Source organism: Dendrobium catenatum, unplaced genomic scaffold (genome assembly GCF_001605985.2).
Source record: "Dendrobium catenatum unplaced genomic scaffold, ASM160598v2 fragScaff_scaffold_856, whole genome shotgun sequence".
Classification (NCBI taxonomy): Eukaryota; Viridiplantae; Streptophyta; class Magnoliopsida; order Asparagales; family Orchidaceae; genus Dendrobium; species Dendrobium catenatum.
In genome coordinates, this window is record NW_021319318.1 from 47,375 (window position 1) to 72,920 (window position 25,546).

A 25,546-nucleotide genomic window follows, 5' to 3' on the forward strand; every position below is an offset into this window, starting at 1 on the left:
CACCCAACACCTCCTCATCCTTATCATTAGTAGGACTATCTATCAGGTTCATGCAACAGTTAATAACATTCAAAGACTCATAAACAAGAGCAGAGAGCTCCACATCTTCCCCAATCGAAATGGAGACATTCAAGTTAGAGCATCCAACAGGTACCATAACCCCATCTAGAATAGGTGACGGAGTATCCAAACCATCCAGAGCATCCTCAAGAGCCATAGGTACATCACCCATGTCAGGTGCCACCACACAACCTATCTCAAAAAAAGGCCCATAAGCCTCATCATCAACACAATTCAATTTTGAAGTATTAGATAAATCAGAACCTATATTAATTACTTCATCGACAAAATTAGAAACTACAGTGTCAATGCCAGCAACATTCCCGTTATCACCAACAGCGAGACACAACTCTAAAGCACCTACATTGACATCACAAGAAACATTATTTTCCACCATATCACCCTCACAGCTAACATTAACAGTCAACGGTTTAGAGACTACAAAAACAACATTATGCACGACAAACTGGAGAGGTCGACAATGACCACTCAAATGCCCAATACATTTACAAGAAGCACAAAAGGCTGGGAAAGCTTCCATCGAAACATGTTGAATATATTCTAGATTCTTAGGACCCAACTAGACTTTATCTGGATAAGATTTCATTATGTCAAGCTTAACAGGCACACGAGCTACAGACGGTCTAGAACCCACGGAAGTAGCATTACCAACCTTCAATGGCCTACCAAAAATTAAACTCAAACCCCTTCCAAAAAATCAGGATCATACAAACATTTCTCCGCCATTCCGGCAAAAGAGGTCGGAGGAGCCGAAACGAAACCAAAATGAAACCTAGATAGGGATTACAGGCAACTCAACACCAACATCAACAAGAGGAGATCATTTGGTTAGTTTCATATAGCAATTATGAACTAAGTAAGAACGATGACAAAAAATCCTACAATAATCAAGGTCATTGCTCAACTTGATCAAAATAATTGACTGATCAAGCAAAGTAACTGAAACATCGCCAGTGAGCTTAAGGATGAAAAAAAAAACCTACGAATTGATTCCAGAGAAAACCTCTTAGAAGGGAAAAAACTAATTAAAGGAAATTGAAAATGAATCTCAAGGGCATTGATTTCTTCCTCTGAAATCCATAGCGACGGCAAACCACAAAAAAGGAAGGTTTGAGATCAGTAAATTTACCATCAGTGGGGCTACCAGCAAGAGCATCGAGAAAAGACCGAGATTTGAACGAACCTTCCAAAAAATCAGGATCATACAAACATTTCTCCGCCATTCCGGCAAAAGAGGTCGGAGGAGCCGAAACGAAGCCAAAATGAAAAACAAAACCATCACAACAAAGAAGAAAAGGGAAGAGAAAACTTCCCTAGAAGAAGGAGATCGAGGAACCGAGGAGCGCTCACCCCAAATGGGCGAGGAGCGTCAGGATCGCCCAGTCGGAAACCCTAGCAGCCGAGAGGAAAGCAAAATTTTTAACCTAATATAGAAGTTTATGTGTTAAATGTGTATTTTCAATAATTTTAGATGTTATATATGTAAAAATGCCTTATAAAAATAGCTTTACGTCACAAAATATTTTAAAAAATCATGACAAAATTATAAGGAAATAGTAACCAAATGAAATTACTGTTCAAAAGTCCCTTCCAGTTTCACAAACATCTCATGCTTTTCAACCCTAAAATGTGAGAGTTCTTCACCTTTTTAGCACAATTGGATGGTTGAAATTCTCACAGTTATTATAATAATTGCATAAATGTTCTTATCTCTCTTTCAGCTGTTCATTTGATTTTTGGAAGTTATGATTGCAAAACTCTTTACAAAAATAAAAGTTAAATGCTTAAATATCATGATTCATTTTGGTATAAATATATAATATTAGCGACATTTTATTAGAAACTTTAAAGTTAAGCATGTCTGTATAGGACCATTTTTGGGATGGGTGATCTCTTGGCATGGGAAGTTACATCAAAGAGAAAAAAATCATGAAACTATTAGATCAAAGCAGATAGTATCTCTATGATTGAGAACTTGGGGCTAAAATAATAAATTTTAAATGAGGGTACTTGAAATTGAAAATAGGATTTATTATTTTTATGCATAATGTAAGGTGATTTCTGATGATATTTTATCTATTTGTTTTAATTTCCATTAAAATGCCTCTGTAAAAACTTAAATAAAAGGAGCACTATATCATTTTTAATTTTTTAATTTTTCAATTTAGCCGACTCAGATGTCTCTTATGAGCTAAACTCTGGCGATGCTTTGGTGAAGCTTTGCATAAGGATTTTCCTTAATTGCTGCCACAGGTTTAAGCTGCACTCTCGGCTCCATTGGTGATTTACAAATACTTCGTTGAGGATTGCTTTCAAGCTGCCCTGGGGGCTTCCTTGCTGCCTTGCTGGACTGCTTGCCCGAATCAGTGCCTTGCTCAAAAAACTGTCGCCTGGAAGAATGACTGCGGGATTGTCGGTGTAGTTGCATCTCGGCCTTGAGGGAGAAGTTGACGGCTTCGGCCAACGACCACACTGCATTCAATTCTAGCTTGTCCCGGATGGTATCTTTCAACCCCCAACGTATGAGGCTACTAATTGATTAGTAGACTAATGGAGGTCATTTCTAGCACACAGTCTGAAAAACTCCTCGGTGTATTCACTCACAGAGCGACCGCCTTGTGTGCATTGTTGATACTTCAGGTAGAGTAATTGTTCGTAGTCGGTTGGAAGAAACTAGGACCGTAACAATTACTTCATACGTGCCCAACTTCGTACACTGCCTCGGCCTTCTTTCCATTGGGACTGACCACCACGCACTTGCCCCTCCCTTCAATCTACAAGCAACATATTTGACTTGCTTCCCAGGTTCGACCTCCATATAAAAAAAAAAAATTTCCACGGCCCTCTCCCAATCTAAATAATTCTCGATGTGCAATCGCTCCTCAAAGAAGGGGATGTCGAGCTTCACTCGAAACTCACCGCATTGGCTATCAAACGCCATCGGCCTCCACTGTTGGTACTACGGCGACTTTGTCCCCGTCCGAATCCTGGAAGGCATCGGAAATGCCATCTTCAAATTCATCTTCCGAATAAGACACATCCTGAGCACTGTGGAATTGCCGCCGTCCATGGAACCCACATCCGCCATGCCTGTTCGGAGGCGTGACCAGCCGTAAAGGCGTAGGAGCAGTTTCTCTTGCCGGAACTCCCCCCACACGATCTCTCCGCAGTTCAACCGCAAGGTGATTGACGCTCACGACCATTCATCTAGCCGCTTCATGACATAAGCGTGTGCGTCCCAAAGAGCCTCCAAGCTGCGATCCTCATCGCCCGACACATGCTTGCTACTCTCTGTCATCTCACCAAGCCGCTGACTCTGATACCACAAACTAATGTGGTATGTTGTGGAAGAAGCAGGGTAGAACAATGGAAAAACAAACAAAGAACTAGAGCAACAATGAGGAAGTATAATATTCAGTGTATGAAAACTTTCCTCACTCCCCAACAAGGATAAAAGCTACTGTCATGAGGTCTTTTCTCACGCTGAAAATGGCTAAACACCTCCAAAAACTACTTCGTACTATTTTATCTAAAGAAGCAAACTAGGATAATGGGAAGACAACACATAATGGTAAAATAAGAAATAGAAAGCTTAAGTATACTAATAGCTAAACTATGATGCACCGCATCAACTATTAGACCAAAAAAGATAATATTTCGATGATTAAGAATTTGATTTGCTACAATGATTGTATTTTTTAAAATAATAATATAATTTTTTTGGACGTTTAGGAGATTTGAACCCGGGTGAGTGGGGAGAAATTTCTTCCATAGACTTGATCTCACAATAGGATACTTGCAATGAGGATATATTATTTTTATGCATAATGTAAGGTGATTTCCTATGATATTTATCTATATGTTTTAATTTTCATTAAAATGCTTCTGTTAAAACTTAAATAAAAGGAGCAGTATATCATTTTTATTTTTAAATGTTTATTTTTAATTTTCAAATTAGCCGACAGATGACTCTTATGAGCTAAACAGCCAAAACTCTAACGATGCTTCTGTTAGCCTCCTCCCCAACACTGACACTCCCATCTCACTCTTCTTCATGTTCTTCTTCTTCTTCTTCCACTCTTCTCGATCTCAGAAACTGTAAAAGCTTTAGCTACTTTCGTCAACTCCATGCCATTGCCATTAAGACGGGACAAATCACTGAACCTCTTGTCGCCGCCGAGGTCCTGCGATTTGCCGCCATCTCTAGTGGCCGTGATCTGTCGTACGCTCTCCAGATATTCGATGAAATGCCCGAACCAAACATTTTCTCCTGGAATACCATCATCCGTGCCTTCTCCGAGAGCGATGAATCTCCCCTCCAAGCCGTACACATATATATACGACTGCTCCATAACGATCTACCTAAACCCAATCGGTACAGCTACCCATCACTTTTCAAAGCTTGCGCTAGAAACTCTGCAATTGAAGAAGGTACGCAGATTCATTGCCATGTTATGAAGCTTGGCTTCTTCAAAGATGGATTTGTTCTTACCAATTTAGCTCGCCTGTATACTCTCTCTGGAAAAATGGAAGATGCTCGGAAACTTGTTAAAAGAAGCTTTTTGCAGCCTGGCAGCGAAGCTAATGCAGTGCTTCACAACATCTTGATTGATGGATATTGTAGGCTTGGGATGATTTCTAATGCGAGGAAGCTGTTTGATGAAATGAATTACAAGAGTGTGATATCTTGGAATGGGATGATATCAAGATATACAGAAGTGGGGCTCTTTAAAGAGGCTGTGGATGTCTTCTATGTGATGCAGGTTGATGGCGTGAGCCCCAATTATGTCACTTTGGTTGGTGTTCTCCCTGCAATATCAAAGCTTGGAGCTTTAGGACTTGGAAAATTGGTTCATTCTTACGCTGCAAAGAATGAAATTGAGGTGGATGATGTTTTGGGTTCGGCTCTTGTTGACATGTATGGCAAGTGTGGGAGCATAGAAGATGCCATTCATTTGTTCGAAGCTTTGCCTAAGGAAAACCCAGTCACCTGGAGTGCGTTGATCGGAGGGCTATCCTTGCATGGCCAGGTTCAAGATGCCATTCATTATTTCCACATGATGGAGCAGGCTGGAGTGATCCCTAGTGATGTTGTGTTCTTAGGTGTTCTGAATGCTTGTAGTCATGCAGGATTGGTCGATGAAGGTAAAGTTTACTTCAACAGAATGATCAAAATGTATGGGCTGAAGCCTAGGATTGAGCACTATGGATGCATGGTTGATATGCTTAGCCGTGCAGGGCTCCTGGAAGAAGCAGAAGAGCTTGTGAATAACATGTCAATGAAGCCTGATGATGTGATCTATAAAGCTTTGCTTTCAGCTTGCAGAATTCATGGCAAATCCGAAGTCGGAGTGAGAGCTGCGAAGAATCTACTCCAATTAGCTCCAGCTGCTGGTGATTGTCATGTGCTTCTATCAAACTTTTATGCTTCTTTGGGAGATTGGGAAGCTGTTGCTGAAGTGCGGCTAAGAATGAAGAAACTTGACATCAGAAAGAATCCTGGCTGCAGTTGGATTGCAGTTGACGGTAGAATCAATGAGTTTTTTGTGGAAGATTATTCCCATCCAAGAATCAGAGAGATACATTTGATGCTGGAAGAGATGGCAGGAAAATTGAAGGAAGAAGGTTATGTGTCAGATACTACAGGAGTTTTGCTTAAGATTGTTGATGAGGAAGAGAAAGATAGTATGGTGCTGTACCATAGCGAGAAGATTGCTGTTGCCTTTGGGCTTATCAGCACTAAGCCTGGGATGCCACTTCGGGTGATTAAGAACCTGAGAGTGTGTGGAGACTGCCATGAATTTTTAAAACAAGTTTCCAAATTATATGGAAGAAGGATAATAGTGAGGGATCGCAGTCGTTTCCATCATTTTGAAAATGGATGTTGCTCTTGCAAGGATTACTGGTGATAACAAGTTGGAAGAGAGAATTTGCATTGAGATTATCAGTTCAAAGTGGCCCTTTTCCTCATTGAAAATTCAAGTTTCATTTTCAAAGGATGCTCTCAACTTCAAAACTGGGAGATTTTGATGTAAGATGAAACATATTTAGTCATAGGGAAGTTCCAAGGTCAGCACTTCATCATCTTCAAAATTGATTTGCGTTAATAGAACTGCGTTTGTGACTGTCAAGCTGCTGGACTTTTAGGGCTTTTTGGTTACAAGATTTAACCAATATTTAGCCAGATTTTTATGTTAAATCTTGCCAAATAATGTTTTCTACAAAAATTATTTTTTTTACTAGAAAGATGCTTTAAAAAACAGTAAGAAAAACGTCCCAAATAAAGCTTAAGTCTAGTCTAATTCATAGCGACATAACACAAAAAAAAAAAAAAAAAAAAAAAAAAAAAAAAAATGCCAAGGGTTTTACTGACGCTTTGAACGATGATGAGGCAGCTCCTTGCTTATCACCTTGCTGGTCAGGTCTTGTTGGCAACCTTGGTGATTTCCTAAGCTGATGATGTGGTTTCTTCTGTGCTTTGTCACCAATGGATGGGTCATGACTGGCTGCGGGGTCGTTGCGGGAGCTAGGTTGTCACCTTGAGTTCGTTTTTGACTCATTTTCTTATTTCCTTGATTGTTTGTTCCTTGTTTTATTGCTTTAGCTTTTCTGTCCCTTCTCTGATGTATTTTGATTCTCGGCTCTTACTTGTACTGTCTTTTTCATATTTGAAATAAAATTTATATATATATATATATATATATATATATATATATATATATATATATATATTACCTTGATTGGGGACGAATCTTGAAGCATATTCATGCAAGAAACTTCCAGAATTGAAATAAGAATCATCCAAGTTTTAATTTCAACAAACTTATAGTCGAATTAAACATCTTGAATAAATTAACCCAACGACACCAAAATCAGTCCAATCTAAGCCCAAATGAGACCAAATCAAGGGTTCAAGGCATATTTGGAGGGTTCAACCCATTAATTGGATTATGAAATGTTTGTTGAATGTGTCATGCTTATAGTCAAATCGACTGGCTCGACTAGACAATTCCAACGAGCCCAAGATCACTTAATTCCAACATCATTAAGGCATATAAATGCTCGATCAACGATCTATGACCAAGGGGATCTATATTAGTCATTCATCCTAACACTCTCAACTTGACCTTGATCTCCTTTTTTGCAAGCTATGTCACCCCTAAAAAATTATAAATAAGCTCCCATTCTTCACTTAAAAATTGAGGAAGAAAAGAGAGAGAAGAGAGGATGAGGAAGAGAAGATTTGGAGAACCATCTTGACGTCAACCACCGCCGACATTCTTCCAGATCACCGACATTCCTCGCAGGCTTTGAAGTTCTTCCCAACCGCCAACATTCTTCCCAACCATCGACGTTCTTTCTAAACGCCGTTGAAGTTCTTCTCAACCATTACCAAACTTTTGCATCAAGTGGACCCATCTAAAGATTGACAAAGCTTTTCAATACATTGTATGCTTCCTATCTTTGGGTTCGAGAATAAATTGACTTTTGTAACCTATTCAAATTCTAGTATAATTATTTCGACTTGAAAATTCTTCGTAATTTTTCCCTTTCTCAAGGTTTTCCATGTAAAAATTTTGATGTTCTTATTATCTCCTCTTTGTGTGTTGAGATTTCTTATATCACTAAAATAAAGTATTTTCACTCTATTGCCGCAATTTTTTCAGCCTGTAACAAATAGTAATCTGTTCTTCTCCCACTGCCTTTGCTAAATCATAAAACGGAGAACAAAGAGCTAGTGAAGTATCAACCTGAAATTTGTTCAAATAGTGTTGCTAAAAAGAATGAAATTTATAAATGTACGAAGATATGTTCTAAAACCCTAAACCCTAAGACAGTAGTGCCATGGAACTGATTTGATGATTTCAATGGTTTGGATCCAAATTATATCATTCTCAGTACCATTTGCAGTGATTTCATGATTTCAATGGCGAGTCTTAATTGAAGTTTTATGCAATGAATTATAGGGAATAATTTTAAGAAAATTTATTGCCTTTCTTTCCAGATGGAAAATGCTTTTCTGAAGCTTACTATGGAATTGTTTACCTGTAAAAAGGACCAACTCGCGCGTTTGACAACAATTTTTTGCTGACTCCTGATCATTCGAGTGAAAATAGAGTGAAAATACTTTATGTCGGGTCAGGTTGACCCGATTTTTTAGCAGGTCGGGTTCGGGTTGTAAAATTTGATCCGTTTGCGAAAACAGGTCGGGTTCGGATCGTGTCGAACAGTAGTGGGTCACTATCGAGTTCGACCCGAACCCGACCTGCAACCCGTTTTGGACAGCCCTAGTTGCTTCTTATCTCCCTATCTTTTTGTAAATTTATGAGTAGTCTATTTAATCTTTTTGAGATCTTTATTTCCAACAATTTATACAGTGGAATAAAATTGGATTAAAATCAGATTTCTCATCTACTATATGCAGATGACTTAGTAACATTTGGCAAAGCAAATGATCATAACAACCCTAAAAAACATTCTAGAGCAATTTGGAAAACTTCGGGGTTTACACATTAGCCATACCAAGTGTGCAATTCTCTTCTCTCCTCAAATTCCTATTCCTACAAATCTTTGTGGGGCTTTAAATATCAATATTACAAGCTCAGCTATTACATACTTGGTTACTCTTATAGTCTTATCTCTGCTAGAAGGATGTTCCTCTTTGACTTTCAATCTCTTCTTCATAAAGCCTTACTTCTTCTTGATGGTTGGAAAGCCTAAACGCTTTCTTTTGAAAGTCAACTTCAATTTATGGATTCAGTATTTAGAACTTTATCGCTTATTGAATCAGAGGATCAATTCTATCAAAAACTTATTGCTATGAAGAACTTTTACTGTCTCTCTATTTGTTATTTGATTTATTGCATTTGAAGGGAAAGAAATATGCAAAGATTTGAAAATAATGTTGAGAGTTATCTCTGTCAATATTAAGAGAGCAATAAATTTTAGAATTAGGAAGCGAAAGAAATTTCAAGAAATCAAATGCCTTGTCTAATGATATATTATGCTATCTAGTTGATGGCCGGATTATTGGATAAGGCCGGAGCTAGAAATTTTTATTAGTGGGGATATAAATTACGATGTATTCTTTTTTAATTGAGTATTGACCAAATAATAACATATAAATTGTATAAAAACATTAAAATATAGTTGAACCGATTATTTTTTATAAATAATTTGGTTGTTTTGATGATTTGATTAAAAATATTTTAAAAAATCATAGGTGTTTAATTGTGTGATTGTGATTCAACCATACGCTTATACCCTAAGATTGATTATTTTTTTGGAAGCAAATATATAATTTTCATTGTGTAATAAATATTATAAATTTGATAAAATCAAAATTTTACCAATATTAATTATTATAAATTGAAATAGAGAAGTAAAATTGAAATTAATTAATTATTTAATAAATTTATTTGACTTATTTCAGAATATTCACCTTTATGCTATCTTTAGAATAGGCGTTTATCACAGAAGAAGGTATATGCGTTAGGGAGGAAGAAGAGAGGGCAGTTTTTTCATTTTACACAAGAAATACATAACCAATAGTCTTTACTGTTCCATTGATTTGTTTCATGTTTGCTCGGCTAACTTTCTGTGCAGGATTCCATTACATCAGATTTGGTATCAGAGCCAGATGGCAGAGTAGCGACAGACGGGTGGCTCCCGGAGATGAACATAGCCTTGAAGCCCTGTGGGCAGAACACCGTGGTCTCGCGCAGCACCTGGAGGAGATTGGCGCCGACGTTCACCGATTTCATAATGAGTTGAGGCGGGACGTGCGAGCAATCTATGCTCGTCTGGATCGAATTGTTCCGCAGCGGACAATGGCGACAGCGAACACCCCGAATGGTAGGCGTAGAGCAGACGGAGCGCGGATGACAGCAGGGGACACGCCGATTCCGACGGGGTCCGACTCAGAGGAAGCTACCGGTCAATTTAGAGAGTTGGAGTTGTCAGATTCCGACGAAGAAGTAATTCACCACTGTCGAAGAAGACCCCGAGACAATGATCGACATCACAGTGAGTTCCGTGTCAAAATGGGCATACCATTCTTTGACGGGAAATTACATATAGAAGATTACCTCGACTGGGAAAGGGCGGTAGAAACCTTCTTCGAGTACATGGAAGTTGAGTAGGAAAAGCAGGTCAAATATGTTGCATGTCGACTCAAATCGGGGGCTAGCGCGTGGTGGCTACAACTTCTGCAGTCGAGAAGGCGTGAAGGCAGGGGACCGGTGCGCAGCTGGTGGAGGATGAAACAACTATTGCGTGGCCATTTCTTGCCTACTGATTACGAACAGATGTTGTATCTTCAATATCAGCATTGCGCTCAAGGTAGTCGAACTGTGAGTGACTACACGGAAGAGTTCTACCTGTTAAGTGCAAGAAATAACCTCAATGAATCCACAAATCAATTGGTCGCAAGGTATGTTGGTGGATTGCGGGAAGCTATTCAAGATAAGCTTGAATTGAACACGGTGTGGTCCGTTTCACAAGCGGTTAATTATGACCTGAAGGTAGAAACTCAGCTGGCTCGACACAGCAGAAGCAGTCAATCCAAGAGGGCACCTGAACAAGGCGGAGATCACCCACGATCAAGAAGCTTCAGTGCGACACAGGCAAGCAAAATTCAAAATTCCACCGCCAATAACCCACGTCCTGCTATTACGGGTAGTAAAAGTGCAGAGGGGAAGTTCGTGCTGAGAGGGCGGGGGCAATCTAAAGACAATCCTTACGCAAAGCCGATGAACATCAAATGTTTTAGATGTTTCCAGCAAGGGCACAAATCGAATGAGTATCCGACCAGACCACAATTGCAATTAGTGGAAGCTGAGGGTGAGGATCCACGAGATGACGCCGAGGATGAGCTGGACGAGTCGTTTGAGGAGGTAGGCGGCGATGAAGGCGAACCTCTCATATGTGTGCTTCAGAAGTTACTCTTGTCTCCGCGACTACCTACTGGCTCTCAGAGGAATGCATTGTTTAGAACGAAATGCACCATCAATGGTAAAGTGTGTACTCTATTGGTAGACAGTGGGTGCACCGAAAATGTTGTGTCGAAGGCTGCTGTAAAATCCTTAAAAAGCTGATTTTTTTTTTTGTGCTGTCCTTTCACTATGGATGCCTGGGGCGTCACAGCTGCCGTGGAAGCTCTTCAGCTTAAAACGTCCAGGAATTCAAATCCTTACAAAGTCAGTTGGGTAAAGAAGGGGGTGGAAATGGAGATCACTGAATTATGCCGTGTCCTATTGTCCATTGGAAAGAGCTACGCAAGTGAAGTGGTATGTGATGTAATAGACATGGATGTATGCCACATAATTCTTGGGCGACCGTGGCAGTTTGACGTGGGTGCGACACATGACTGCCGAGCTAATACATACACTTTTAATTGGAAGGGCAAATCAATTCGGCTGCTGCCAAACGTTCAAGGTACGAACTGTGTAATTGAGAAAAATAAATCCAATTCACTTGTAGTTTCAGGTAACCAACTACTACTAGCTTGGAGGGATTCAACACAAATCTTAGCCCTGGTTGTGAAAGAACAAGCCTATATCAGTGACCCTCAAGCTGTCCCTGAATCTGTTAAGTCGTTAATCAAACAGTTTCGGGACATTGGACCTGAACACCTTCCTGCGGAGCTACCTCCATTGAGGAATATTCAACATCAAATCGACCTGACTCCCGGTGCATCACTGCCAAATTTGCCACACTACAAGCTGAGCCCCGCCGAACACCGGATATTACAACAAATAGTTGACGAACTACTAGAGAAACAACTTATACAACACAGTCTCAGCCCGTGTGCGGTTTCGGCATTATTAGTACCAAAGAAAGACGACAGTTGGAGGATGTGCGTCGATAGCAGGGCTGTTAATAAGATAACAGTCAAGTTCCGGTTTCCTATGCCACGGATGGACGAAATGCTGGAGAAATTGGCGGGATCACAGATTTTCTCAAAACTTGATCTTCGTAGTGGTTATCACCAAATAAGGATTCGTCCCGGGGACGAGTGGAAAACGGCATTCAAGACTCGTGAAGGGTTATATGAATGGCGTGTTATGCCATTTGGGTTGTGCAACGCACCAGCCACGTTCATGCGCTTGATGAACGAAATTCTAAAGCCTTTTCTCAACAAATGTTGTGTTTCTTATTTTGATGACGTTCTAGTATTCAGCAGCAATCTTGAAGCCCATATTCAACATTTACGCCAGCTTTTTGAAGTATTCCGTGAACAACGACTGTTCTTGAATATATAGAAGTGTGAATTTGCTATGGAAGTTGTATCTTTCCTTGGATTCAAAATATATACCACCGGTGTAAGTGCAGATCCCAGGAAGGTGAAGTCAATAGTTTAGTGGCCGACGCCAAGATCATTCACGGAAGTAAGGAGCTTTCATGGGTTAGCAAACTTTTATAGGAGATTTATAAAAGGCTTTAGTATTATGCTAGCTCCCATAACTGATTTGTTGAAGCTGAAACAATTCCACTGGAAAGCAGAACAACAGGCCAGCTTTGAAGCCATTAAAGCAGCTTTATCATCGGCACCAGTTCTTGCCTTACCGGACTTTGATAAACCATTTTCAGTGGAAATCGATGCCTCTACCGTAGGAATTGGAGCTGTTCTGGTACAAGAAGGCCGACCAATTGAGTTCTTCAGCGAAAAACTATGTCTGTCCCGGCAACGGTGGTCAGTATATGAGCAGGAATTGTATGCGGTGGTGCGAGCCTTGAAATAATGGGAGCATTACTTATTGCATCAAGATTTTATCCTCTGTAGTGATCACAAGGCGCTGCAGTACATCAATACCCAGAAGAATATAAACCGAATGCACGCTAGGTGGGTTCTGTTCTTACAGAAATTTACTTTTGTTTTGAAACATAAAAGTGGGGCTCAAAACAGGGTTGCTGACGCCTTGAGCAGAAGATCCGCACTCATTACTCAATTGCAAACCAATTTTGCTGGGCTGGAATGCTTACATGAGCTTTATGAAGGGGATCAAGACTTTGCAAAGGCATGGACTAAATGACTTAATAAGGAACCTCTGGAAGATTTTAATGTGAGGCACGGGTTCTTGTTCAAGGGTAGCCTACTGTGCATACCGAATTTGTCTTGGCGTCAATTGCTGATACAGGAAACACACGGCGGGGGGCTGGCAGCTCATGCCGGACAAGACAAAACCTTAGCACAGTTGCAGGAGAAGTTTTACTGGCCGCATATCAGAAGAGATGTGATCATATTTGTGGAACGTTGTTCGATCTGTCAAAGTTATAAAGCCAGTGGACAGAATACAGGCCTGTATCACCCTTTGCCGATACCAGACTCCATCTGGGAGGATCTGAGTCTCGACTTAGTTCTCGGCTTACCGCGCACCAAGCGGGGAAACGACTCTATTATGGTAGTCGTGAATAGGTTTTCGAAAATGGCGCACTTTATCGCCTGCAAGAAGACATTTGATGCGCTGAGCATAGCAAAGTTATTCTTCAAGGAGATTGTGAGATTGCACGGGGTGCCGAGGAGCCTGACATCCGATCGAGATGTGAAATTTCTCATCCACTTTTGGCGTGAGCTATCGAAGAGATTCAAAACACGCCTGCAATTGATCTCTTCATATCACCCACAAACTGACGGACAAACAGAAGTTGTGAACCGAACTTTGGGAAATTTACTGCGGTGCTTGGTTTAGGAGCAGCCGAAGTCATGGGATGATGTGCTCGGTCAAGCGGAGTTTGCTTTTAATTCAATGCCGAATCGATCTACGGGTAAGTGCCCATTTAGTATTGTATATACGAAAATGCCAAACCATGTTCTTGATGTCGCAGTTATACCCAACTGTAAGAGCAAAGCAGCGTCGACTTGGGTAGATCAATTCTCGGATATGCTAAAGAAGGTTCGGCTCAAACTGCAGGAATCTAATGAAAAATATAAGCAGGATGCAGATCAACATAGAAGAAAGAAAGTATTTCAGCCTGGTGACTTAGTGTGGGTTCGAATGCAGAAGGAACGAATGCCGGCAAGAACTTATAACAAACTTAATCGAAAGAATTTTGGCCCTTTTTTAGTGAAGCACCGAATTAATGATAACGCTTATGTTATCGACTTACCCGCTGAGTTCAACACTTCAAACACTTTCAACATTGTGGATCTATACCCATACTTTCCACCAGACGAGGTTCACGACGTCGGGGAGCAGCTGAGCAAAGACTCTTTTGCAGAAGGGGCGTATGATGCGGAGCATCTTTAGCAAGGGAACTTGCGGCACATTTTATCTGCACATGCTCTGTTAGAGATGAGAGCCACTATCCTTTACTTTATTACTTGTTTTGCTTTAGTTAGTTATTTAGTCAGAATATTCACCTTTATGCTATCTTTAGAATAGGAGTTTATCACAGAAGAAGGTAGATGTGTTAGGGAGGAAGAAGAGAGGGCAGTTTTTTCATTTTACACAAGAAATACAGAACCAGTAGTCTTTACTGTTCCATTGATTTGTTTCATGTTTGCTCGGCTATTTTTCTGTGCAGGATTCCATTACATCACTTCACGTGATAGGTAGTTTGGTAGAGATTTGAACGAGTCACTAACTAACTTCTTCGCCACCTTCGACGACGTTCCTTCCTGTCGGATCTGAAATAACACCTCACCATTCGTCTGTTAGATCGAAAGTAACGATGATAGCGGCCGACATGAGCTTGCTCGTTGCGAGGGTTAACTTTCTTCCATTCGTGTGCTTCTTTGGCCAAATCCCATAAATCTTCCAAACTCGTAAATCTGGGATTCACATAGAAAAGAGAAAAAAACATAGGATTTAACTCCATGTGGGATTTAACGATTCCCTCTAACTGTTCAAAGCCTGCATAAATCATGTATCTAGACAGCCCCTAAAATGATGAAAATGGCCCTATTACTGAACTATCATGAATGAGGCCCTTACCTTACTTTACTGAGATGTTTATTTTTTGCATCCTCTTAGTTGGCCTCTTTGACAATCAAGGATGCAAATCTACATTTTTTACTATATTTAATTGATAATATGTTATATTTTTTACCTTATGAGTATAACATTTAGGTTTCGTTTGGAATACTTTTCTTATTATTTTCTAAGAGCATCTCCAACAGAATGCCAAACGTGTGTATGACGTCATTCGGTCGCTCCAGCCGAACGCCAAATCTTCCGCCATTTACTTGCGGGTGAACAGTGTGACGTCAATATTGACATTGTACTGTTCACCTACGCTATTTTGCTCTCTCAACCGGAAAAACACACGAAAAGGAGAAGGATCGTTACCTTCGCAGAAGCACTTAAAATGGAGTTCGATTGGAACAGCACCACGACATTTTGGAGTTTTTCTGTATTTTCCCGTGAAAAATGGAGTTCTCCGTTGAAGATGTCCTAAAGTAGATTTTTAGTATAAAAATTTTTAATTCAAAATTTTCTTATATTGAAAAACTGCTTTAGAGAGCACCAAGAAAATTGTTGCAAATGCAGTATTATACGTTATGTTTGCACTTTTGTATTTTTTTTATTCTAAGCCATGTATAATTTTTCTATAGCACAAATTTGATTATAGATGTACAAATTTGAGTTGTGTTTTGATATTTTGATCACATTGCACAAAATTTTGTTTTAACATAATGATCTCGATTTAAATTATTTTTTTATTAAGGACCGGAAAACCAATATTTCTAATAAAGGTTAAGCATTCAAAAGTATGATTAAGCGTCATTAATTAATTAATGATATTTAGGTATATATTCTTCCAAACAAAACATGGGGCCCATCCACGTCATTTAATGATCCCCCACAAGCATTTACGTAATGAGAATTTGTGTACAACAACGACACGTAATTAATTACAAGCACCTAAAAACAAGATATTAATCCTCCAAGATTAACATAAGACACGTAATTACAGTTCTCTCATAATTAAAGAAATATTTCCTAAGTCTAATTAACTAATTATTCAACCACATTTTGCAAAGAAAAATAATTATAATCGCCTCAAATACCATCAAATAAACATGTCTGAATATGCATGTTTTTGTGTTGCTCGTGTGACTCAAAGCATGACATGTTTGACCTGATAATCAAATAAGAGGCTTCATATCTCATGCAATACACGTGCATGTGTTGAGGCCCTTGAGGGTGAAGAAGGGACAGAGGAAAGGAGAAGATTAAGCAATACAAGCATAAGATCAATATAAGATTTCGTTTGGGACGGCTTTCTTATTTTTTTCTTAAAATAGTTTTTTAGTACAATTTTTTATTTTTTGTACTAAAAAGCTACTTTAAGAGTCAATAAGAAAGCCATCCAAAACGAGGCATAAGTTATCCTCATTTATAAAATAGAATAAATTAGTATCTATATTTGCCATTTTTTGAAATTATTACTCAATTGTTTTAAAATAGAATAAATTAGATATAGGATTCTCTTGTTAGATATAGTTATCTATTTTTTTTTAATATCTAAATAAAATTATATGATATTGTAATATGTGCAACCATTCTTCCAACAAGTTTCATTGAAAATAGATTATTTGTGAGTTTATATAAATTTCTAATTTACTTAAACATAGATTGAATCTAACAATGATAGTATCACTCTGATAAGATCATGATCTAAAATATGTCACTGAAAATCAAGAATCATAAGACCTTGCTTGAGGAGTAGTAAGGGAAATCAATTATATATGGTTAGTTTTTATGGTTATTGGATTATAAATTCCACAATTGGCTTCTGTGTGAAGAGAGAAAATATAAGAATAAGATTAGTGCATGTATAAATAAATACACATGAAGAATTAGGATGACTGCTAAGAAAATTACATACTAAAAAAGGATAGAGTTATAGTTGATTAAGAATTGCTTAAACAACTAGGACAAATAGTGCGCGGCTTAAACGTTATGTGAAGTGTGGAAACATTAGGCGACCGGCCAGTCCGGAATATTACTCCCAAAAACAAAATAACCCTAACTTTTTTTTTTTCTTTTTAAAAAAAATAACTTATTACTTAGTACATGAACCATCTTGAATCGTCTTGACTCGGCGGTTTAATCGGTTAACCAACGATTCAACCTGTTAACCAACAAACGGATGCTGGATTTGAAAAATTGGTTCGGCTGGTATTTAATTAAACGGAATAATTTAATAAATTTATTATTAAATATTTTATTTATTAAATTAATTTACATTTTACATATTTTTCTTAAAAAAGAATCAACAATGCTTTACATAGTCGAACATACCATGTAACTTCGTTTTCCCTCTGAATGTAAAGTTTATATAAACAAAAATAATACTAACATAGAGTGTCTAGGTGATGTGGACCTGGACTAAAAAATCAGTGTGAAGTTCTCAGGTTCACTATACATATGCATATACTACATATTTCTACATATATTTTTTTAATTAGATTTTAATAATGCAATATTTAATTTTTATCAATTATTTTTCCATTTTATCTATTCATATAATATAAAATTAATTTTTTATTTATTTTTATCTTATTTTTAATAATAAATAATATTGACAGTTGGTATCATATATATATATATCTTATTTTTTCAATTGGCCAATACAATGCACATAACTAGAAATAAATTTTGACCAAGTGCATAAAGCTGAGGTGCATCGTGTTTTATAGTTCACTTTTTTTAAGTTAAATTGTTGGGTGTTAATATCATGGATTTATATGTTATTTCATATAGAAAAAAAAAATGTAATTCTTCATCAGTAGTTCAATTATTTGAGAAATGTTACATAAAAGATGGGATTCTAAATAACAAAGAGGTGGGAGAGGCAATAATAAGTAATGAAAATAACTATTTTACATAGTAAGTATATAATATGTCAATTTATAAACAAAAAAATTGGGACATTTCAATAGAAGTAAATATTGAAAGAGTTTGGATAAGGTTGGAAAATACAAATATATGTTTGAATAGGGTGTAACATCTCCTGATGCGTGCATGGGGGGAAATGTCTTGTCAACATAGTATTCATCAACTAGTTCTATGTTAAGAAAAAAACCTTCAAAAGAATTGAAAAATAAGTACATAAGTATAAGGAGGAAAAAAATTAAAAAAAAAAAGTATAAGGAGGTAATTTCTCAATTGACATATATTTGTGAAGAGATGTGTCACACCCCAACCCGATTAGGACAGATCCCATCGTGTTTAGTTGTGTCAGGCTATTCACAAGATCTAATTTTAGAATGTTTCATATTTTCTTTCAAAATTTATTTTGAATTAAATTATAGTGTGTAAAACTACTAAAACATCCAAGCACTAAAAATAAATTCATCCACAAGATTTTTTTTTTTTTCATTTCATCAAAAAATATATATATATCTATATTACAGTACGTGGCTATAAGTTGATGCTACATAATTGAATAATAAATTAGTCATGACGGTATAAAAAACAAAATAAAAAAATACTTATAACATCAGATCTGATCTTAAACTGCTAATTGACAATCTCCTTCCCTTTCCAAAGTCCTGAAAATCACAAGCAAACCACAATGAGCTACAGTAGCTCAGCAAGCCACACAATCGATTTAAATTTTAATTTTTTTATTAAAAATGTTTACTGAATATTTAGAAATAGTTAAATTTAATAAAAAAAATTCAATAATTTTTTATATTTTTAAAAACTGAGATAAGCATAATATGACATACCTCATTCTGGATAACTTTTCCAACTAGACTGATGGCATAAAATGACACGAAGCAGCTCAAAATGCTTTTTTCTGCTCAAAGTCTTTTTCTTTCTCTCTCCTCTCTAATATTCGGCTGGCTATTAAGGTGAAATGGAAATGGAATAATGAAAAATATTAAAATTAATGAGAACATCATGGCCTAGCACTGTGTCACTCAAAAACTCATAAAAAACTGAGAGCACAATGCTGCAATGTCATTATTTGGTGTTTTAACTGGGTGTTGCGCCACTGCGCTCAAACACCCCGCGATGTTGCCCTCCAAAAGTGACATTATCAAATTTTGTTGAAATTCACATAAATATTTGGGACTCATTCTAGGGCACACCAAATCATTTTCATGCATTAAAATACTCCCAAAGACATACAAGTGGTTATTAAACTCAAAAGTTAAAATATTTACCTTTTTCCATTCGGGTTAAAATGAGTGGAGCTGAATGCTGGACTTGGAGGTGTCACAATATATTTTTTGTTGTGCAAGAAACCAAAATAAAATTAGAATCAAAACACAATAGACATAAAGAATATAATGATTTATGTGGTTCAATGAAGATGCATACATCTACGGTGAGAAGATGATTTCATTATTGTAAAGAAATTAATAAGGATTATAAGTTGCTCCCTCTCTCTTTTTTTCATACACTAGCCTTAGGCTTGAATTTTAGATTTGAAATAAACAAATTAAGGAAAATTTAATTAATGAAGATCTAATCATGCCCATGGAAATTTTTTAATCAGTACTAATTAAATCTCCTAATTTTGATAGCAATGAGGTTCCAAATCAATGTAATAATCAACCATTAAAAGCTTTCCAAATTAATATTCTACATAATTTGGAAAGATCACGAATCATCAATAATCTCAATCACATCTTTCACTTCAGAAAGTAGATGGTTTCAATATCAAAATGATTGCATCTGAATGGTTTCCCTTGTACCCTCCCATCAAGCCAAACGTAGTTCTTCAAAATAAGTGAATAATCAGTCATGATCCTTATTATTCACTAAACTACTATAGTTTGTGAACTTCTAAACTAGTAGTACCTTTTTGAGCATGTCTACTGAATTCCCCTTTGTATCAATCTTTTTAAATTAATTAGATATTGCATTCAACAATCAAGTCTTGAACAAAATGGTACCTTACATCGATATGTTTGTTAGCAACAAATGGTTGTCTCTCCAATACAAAGCTTGCATCAACTGTACATTTTAGATACCTCAGGATACCCTTCACAGCTTACCAATGACTCATTATTGGATCATATATGAGTTTGATCATAATGTTAAGTGCTTGTGCAATATCTAGATCGAGCTATTCTAAAATCAGACCATAGTGTGTTATATTGATATAATTGCCAAGTGAATATGGGTCGAGGGATGCACAAAGCCTTTTGCCACCAACCTAGCCATATATCGCATATCAGCTACATGAGATCCTTCCTTTTTGCACACATCCATTTGCATTTAATGGCTTTCTTTCCATGAGGAAGCTTCACCAACCTCTAAGTCGCATTCTTTTGAAGAGACTCCATCTCTTCATCCATAACCCTCTTTCACATATCACTATCTAGACTTACCATAACGTCTTTGTAGTGACTTAGAATTTCAGCCTCCATGGCTGAAAGAGCAAATGAAATGTGGTCCGTCAACAATGTTGATTTAGGGACATTTTGACAGCAATCCTACTTCTAGCAATAGATTTCTGAGCAGGAATCTCATCCTCAATATCAATTTATATCTTCTAATTTGTAGTTGAATCAGGTAACTAAGTAAAAAAAGATAGACTTTTGTGGAATAAATGGAGTTGCGTCAAACTCTAATTTCTACAATGCATTTGTGGTCCTAATAAAACTCTCCACTTGCTCGCCAAATTGAATGTGACATCCCTACTAATGACAATTTCTTCTCTTCCTGATCTTAAAGTTTGAAGCTCTTGGTACCATAATTGAAGCAATAAATATCACCTTATTTGCTCTTGGTTCTAATTTATCATTATGAATATGATAGTAAGCTAGACACTCAAACACTCTCAAGTGCTCATAATCTCTAGAAGGATGTCTTGACCATATCTCCTTTGAGGTCTTCTTCCTAATAACTGTATAAGGTAGATTATTTATAATCAAGTGATAGATATAGTCTATAGTGTGACGCCCCAGGCATCCATAGTGAAAGGATTCGTCTGATATTCTGATCGAACTCCATTCCAGTCAGTATTGGATGACATACATCAAATTTCTCCATCAAAGTCAAATTCATTCTCTCTGCCACCCCGTTTTACTAGGGTTTCGCCTTGATAGTGAAGTGATGCTTTATCTCAAATCTCTGGCACTTAATTCTTTAAGAATGCATCATAGGTGTATTCATCCCCATTGTTTAATCTGATACATCAAATCTTTTTGCAAGTCAGAGTTTTAATGCACTTCTTTCAAGTTTTGAAAACCTCTAATACCTCGATCTTTCATCTCATGATGTACGTACAAACATATCTGAAGTAATCATCAATAAAAAAAAGATAAAGTATCACCACCTGCCGAATGATGTTGTCTTCGTCAGGCCCCAAACATTTGTATGAACATACTCAAGAATACCCTTTTGATTGTGGATAGGACTTATTTATAAAAGAGCAAGTTAATCATCAAAATTAATAGGAGCATTGATTAATTAAAATTAAAAGAGGGGCAACTGCGTCAAATTAAATGGCGTGTTATACAAAATGCACCAACTATTTGGCGCAGTTAATATACACACCACACAGTTTAGTGCATTCATTATAATGTGTCATTTAATTTGGTGTAGTCTTCTCAGGCACAAGAGAGAGATAAAGGGAGAGAGAGATGATATTGGAGTGAGAAAGAGAGAGAGAGAGAGAGGGTGAGATGAGGAGAGAGAGAGAGAGAGAGAGAGAGAGACATTAACTAGATGCCACAAGAGGGCGACGTTATTTTCATATTTTATTTTATTTATTGATATTTTTATATAAAATAAAATAAAGTTAATGTCTTAAATAAAGATTGAAAGTTGTTTTTAAAAAATATTCATAATAAATTAAAATTATTTTTATTTTTTTAATCTACTATTTTCGATAGATAAAATAATTAAAAAATACAATCGAAACATAATTTTTTAAAATTAAAAAAAAAAAGTAATACCAAGTGATTGTTTTACATCAACTTTATTTTTAAACAGAAAAACATATTTATTTAAGAGCTTGCTAAAATTTTTATTTACCATTTTGAAAAAAAAAAAAAAACTTTTAACCATTTAAATGCTGAATATGAGAAACGAGAGAATGAAGCTCTTGAAAGTTAAAAAATTTAATAAAACTGTAATTAGTTTCAAACTTAGGCTTTGTTTGGGACGACTTTTATTCAACTTCTTAAATTAACTTTTTAGTATAAAAATATTAATTTTTATACTATAATGATATTTTATGAATAAAAAATAAAAAGCCCACCATGGTTACGTAGCCCGCCATGGTTTGTTGGTTAGGAGCTTTGGCTATCAAATAGGAGTGTAAACAAGTTGAGTCGAGTAGTGGCACTATCGAGATCAGCTCGTTAGATATATAGTCGGCTCTAACTCGATCTCATCCCACTATAAACGAGCTCGAGCCGGCTCGCGTGCCTCAGCCAGATTTAAAAATATTAATAATTATTCGAACCAGCTCGTGAGCTCATGAGCCGAGCCTCATCAAGCTCGAACTCGAGCTCGATAAGCTCGGTTCGCGAGCCTACACCCTACTACTACGAATCAATAAGTCTTGAGTTCGAATCTTTACGTATGTGACATGCTTCTAACCGGCTTCTGTTGGATTTCCATAGCTGACCTTTGATGGTCTTATTAAAGCATATTTTCAACGTTTTCATAATTATAATATATTGTTGATGGGGCAGGCTTCCTAAGAGGATTTGTTTCGGCTTTGATATTTATTTATTTTTTTATTTAACTTTATTAATTGCATGTTTCCTTCTGGAGATAAGATTTTGTCTATTGTTATTTTATATCGTTAGGTTTTTCCTTCCTTATAAAGCCTATTTGGTCAAACTTCAAACTTAAACGTCACTTGAACCTTTGCCACTTTGAGTCAAATTTAGGCTTTTTTTTTTTTGATAGGTTTTGTATTGCATTATAAAGCAATTTTTTAATGTTTTTTTTTTTTTTTGAAAAAGAAAATTTTGTACTGAAAAACTATTTTAAAAAGTTGTACGAAAGATGCCCCACACGAGAACACGACCCTTATAAACAATTCGAGAATATATTTAGGCTTCTTTTGGGACTGTTTTATTTCTGCTTCTTAAAGCTGTTTTTTAATATAAATTTTTAATTTTTGTATTAAAAAATTGTTTTAAGATGCAGAAAAAAAGTTAGTTCCAACGAAGCCTTAATTTATATTGTTTAGGAAAAATATGATCAAGCCTAACTTGAGATTAATTCTAATAATCCAATTGAGGTCGTCAAACTCATGCTCATAAGCTTTTGTGTAAGAATAATTAAATGAAATGATGATCCTTTTAGCTCCTACATCATAAAATCATATTAAGATTTGCATTAATCTTTAACTTTTTGAAATAGATTTAGGCTTCGTTTGGAACGGCTTTTTTACTGCTTTTTGAAGCTACTTTTAGTACAAATTCTGTTATCTTAAGAAATTTTTGTACAAAAAAGTTGTTTTAAAAAGTATTACGAAAGCCTTCCCAAATGAAGCATTAGATTTCATTTAAGATAGTTTTATCACTGTTTTCTAAAGTAATTTTTTAGCACAAAAATTTCTAATTAAAAAAAATTATACTAAAATGTTGCTTTATAAAAAAGTAAAAATATGGCCGAAATGAAGCCTTAGTCTGTGTTAATTTTGACAATTTGGCTTAACTCAACAGTTTGATTCATTTGAGACAGCATTCTTACTAATTTATAAAAGTGATATAGATAAAGTAACTTTTTAAAGTTATTATAGAAAAGCAAGTTTTCTAGCAAAAAAATTATTTGAAAAATGAAAAAAAATAATTTCCAAGTAGAAATTACGGCTACAATTTAAAAGGCAAAGCAGAAAAAAAAAATGTCACAAATGAAACCTTTGATTATATTATGTACATCAATCTTAGGACCATCAACATAAATTAAATGATATTCATTCAACCCACCACTTTCTAGTCAACTACAGTGTCAACCTTTGTCAAATATCGATGGAGAAGTTGTTCATAAGGACTATTTTCAAAATAATACTAAAAATCTTTCATCCAAAAGATTATATAAGGTTTCATTTTTTTTATTGCTTCTTAAAATAGAATTTTAGTATCAAAATTTTATAAAAAAAGCCTCTTTTGGAACGCCTTTTTTATAGCTTCTTAAAGCAGCTTTTTAGTATAAAATTAATTTTTTTGATACCAAAAAGTTATTTAAGAAGCAATAAGAAAGCCATCCCAAACGAAGCCTGAATCTCCACAGGACGTCAATCTGCTTAAATCATTTTATATTCAATTTATTAGTAAGATTACTAATTAATAAATAATATAAGCAACCAACATTTTTATCTATTTTTTGCAATAAAATTGCGAAAAAAAAACCCTATAAAGTATGCGAAAATAAATGCAAAAATTTTATTTGACTGTAAATATTGTATTGTATAGTAGAATTTCACTCAGCAAATCAGCATTTGAAAAAATTGCGAGCAATTAAATTATGGTGATCTGCTTCGCTTTATAACTCAGCTACTACAAAGACTCATTTTCCACGTGTAGAGTAAAAACTCTCACACGTTCGTAGTATCTTCCGCACGAACTAAAGCCCATGAGAAAAAAAAACCGATCCAGCTGAACCGGAGAAAAAAAAAACTCCGGGCGGGTCAACTCCAAAAAGAAACTTACAGACTCATCATTCCTCTACCCATTGGCTCTTTAGAAAGTCCAAAGACTGGGACTGTGATCAGAATCCCAACCGCTTTCCACATCCATCTGATCCAATCGCTCATCCAGATGGAACTCATAATGTAACTCATCAATATGGGGAAATGCCGGCGCCATGAATTGCTCCAAAAGCTCCCATTGGCTCGTCATCGTTGCTGGAGACGGCGGCGACTCCTCCGCCACCTGCAAAACCGGCTGCGACGGCTGGGACGGTGCCGGCAAATCCGCATGCGCGTAGCGCGCGGCAGCTGTTTGTATCTGCTGAGCAGTCGGATTTCGACGAGCGCAGTACATGGCGATCTCCTGAGCACGATCAGGGAAATTGAGACTGGCTCGGTCTCCGCGGAGTAAGAAGCTTCCGGCATCGAAGGCTCTCGCGGCCTTTTCAGGGGAATCGTAGGAACCAAGCCAGATTCTCTCCCGGCTATTGGGAAGGCGAACTTCCGAAACCCATTTGCCCCATTTGCGCTTTCTTACCCCTTTATATTTGGCCGCGGAAGCGGCGGCGGCGGCGCTGCTTTCGGCTTGATCGGTCATCGCCGGCTTGCAGTTGAATTGGAAAAAAAGATTGGCGGGTGTTGAGGCTCGGAGAGGGAGCCGTTATATAGTTTTCAAGTTTAAATGAGGAGCGCGTACGCGGATACACGTGTACTGATTTTGAACGCCATGCGAGGACGCGTGAGAAGATCTTAATTTTAAGGAAAGAGATGGGGCCGTGTGGGTGGGGACTGGAAAATGCACTATTCTTTTTTCTACTTTGCACTTTTCTCTTGCTGGCGATAGCAGTGACTGCGAAAAAAATAAAGTGCTATAAATAAATATAATAATTATCTCAGCATCAAA

The 25,546-nt window shown here is 36.8% G+C and overlaps 2 protein-coding genes across 3 annotated transcripts; one reads left to right on the top strand and one right to left on the bottom strand.

The window, feature by feature from the left end:
- The first annotated feature begins 3,918 nt into the window (after positions 1-3,918).
- On the top strand, positions 3,919-6,395 carry LOC110097210 (pentatricopeptide repeat-containing protein At5g48910). 2 transcript variants are annotated; one of them, XM_020823471.2, is made up of 2 exons: positions 3,919-5,226; positions 5,320-6,395. In XM_020823471.2, the coding sequence occupies exons 1-2, from the start codon at positions 4,083-4,085 to the stop codon at positions 5,988-5,990; spliced, it is 1,815 nt and encodes a 604-aa protein (XP_020679130.1). In that variant the 5' UTR covers positions 3,919-4,082; the 3' UTR covers positions 5,991-6,395. The 2 variants fall into 2 exon arrangements, with proteins under 2 accessions (XP_020679130.1, XP_020679129.1); XM_020823470.2 differs by having other exon boundaries at positions 3,921-6,394.
- An 18,177-nt stretch (positions 6,396-24,572) lies between these two features.
- LOC110097214 (ethylene-responsive transcription factor ERF018-like) lies at positions 24,573-25,240 on the bottom strand. The gene has a single exon (XM_020823475.2). The coding sequence runs from the start codon at positions 25,238-25,240 to the stop codon at positions 24,695-24,697; it is 546 nt and encodes a 181-aa protein (XP_020679134.1). The 3' UTR covers positions 24,573-24,694.
- Between the last annotated feature and the right edge of the window lie 306 nt (positions 25,241-25,546).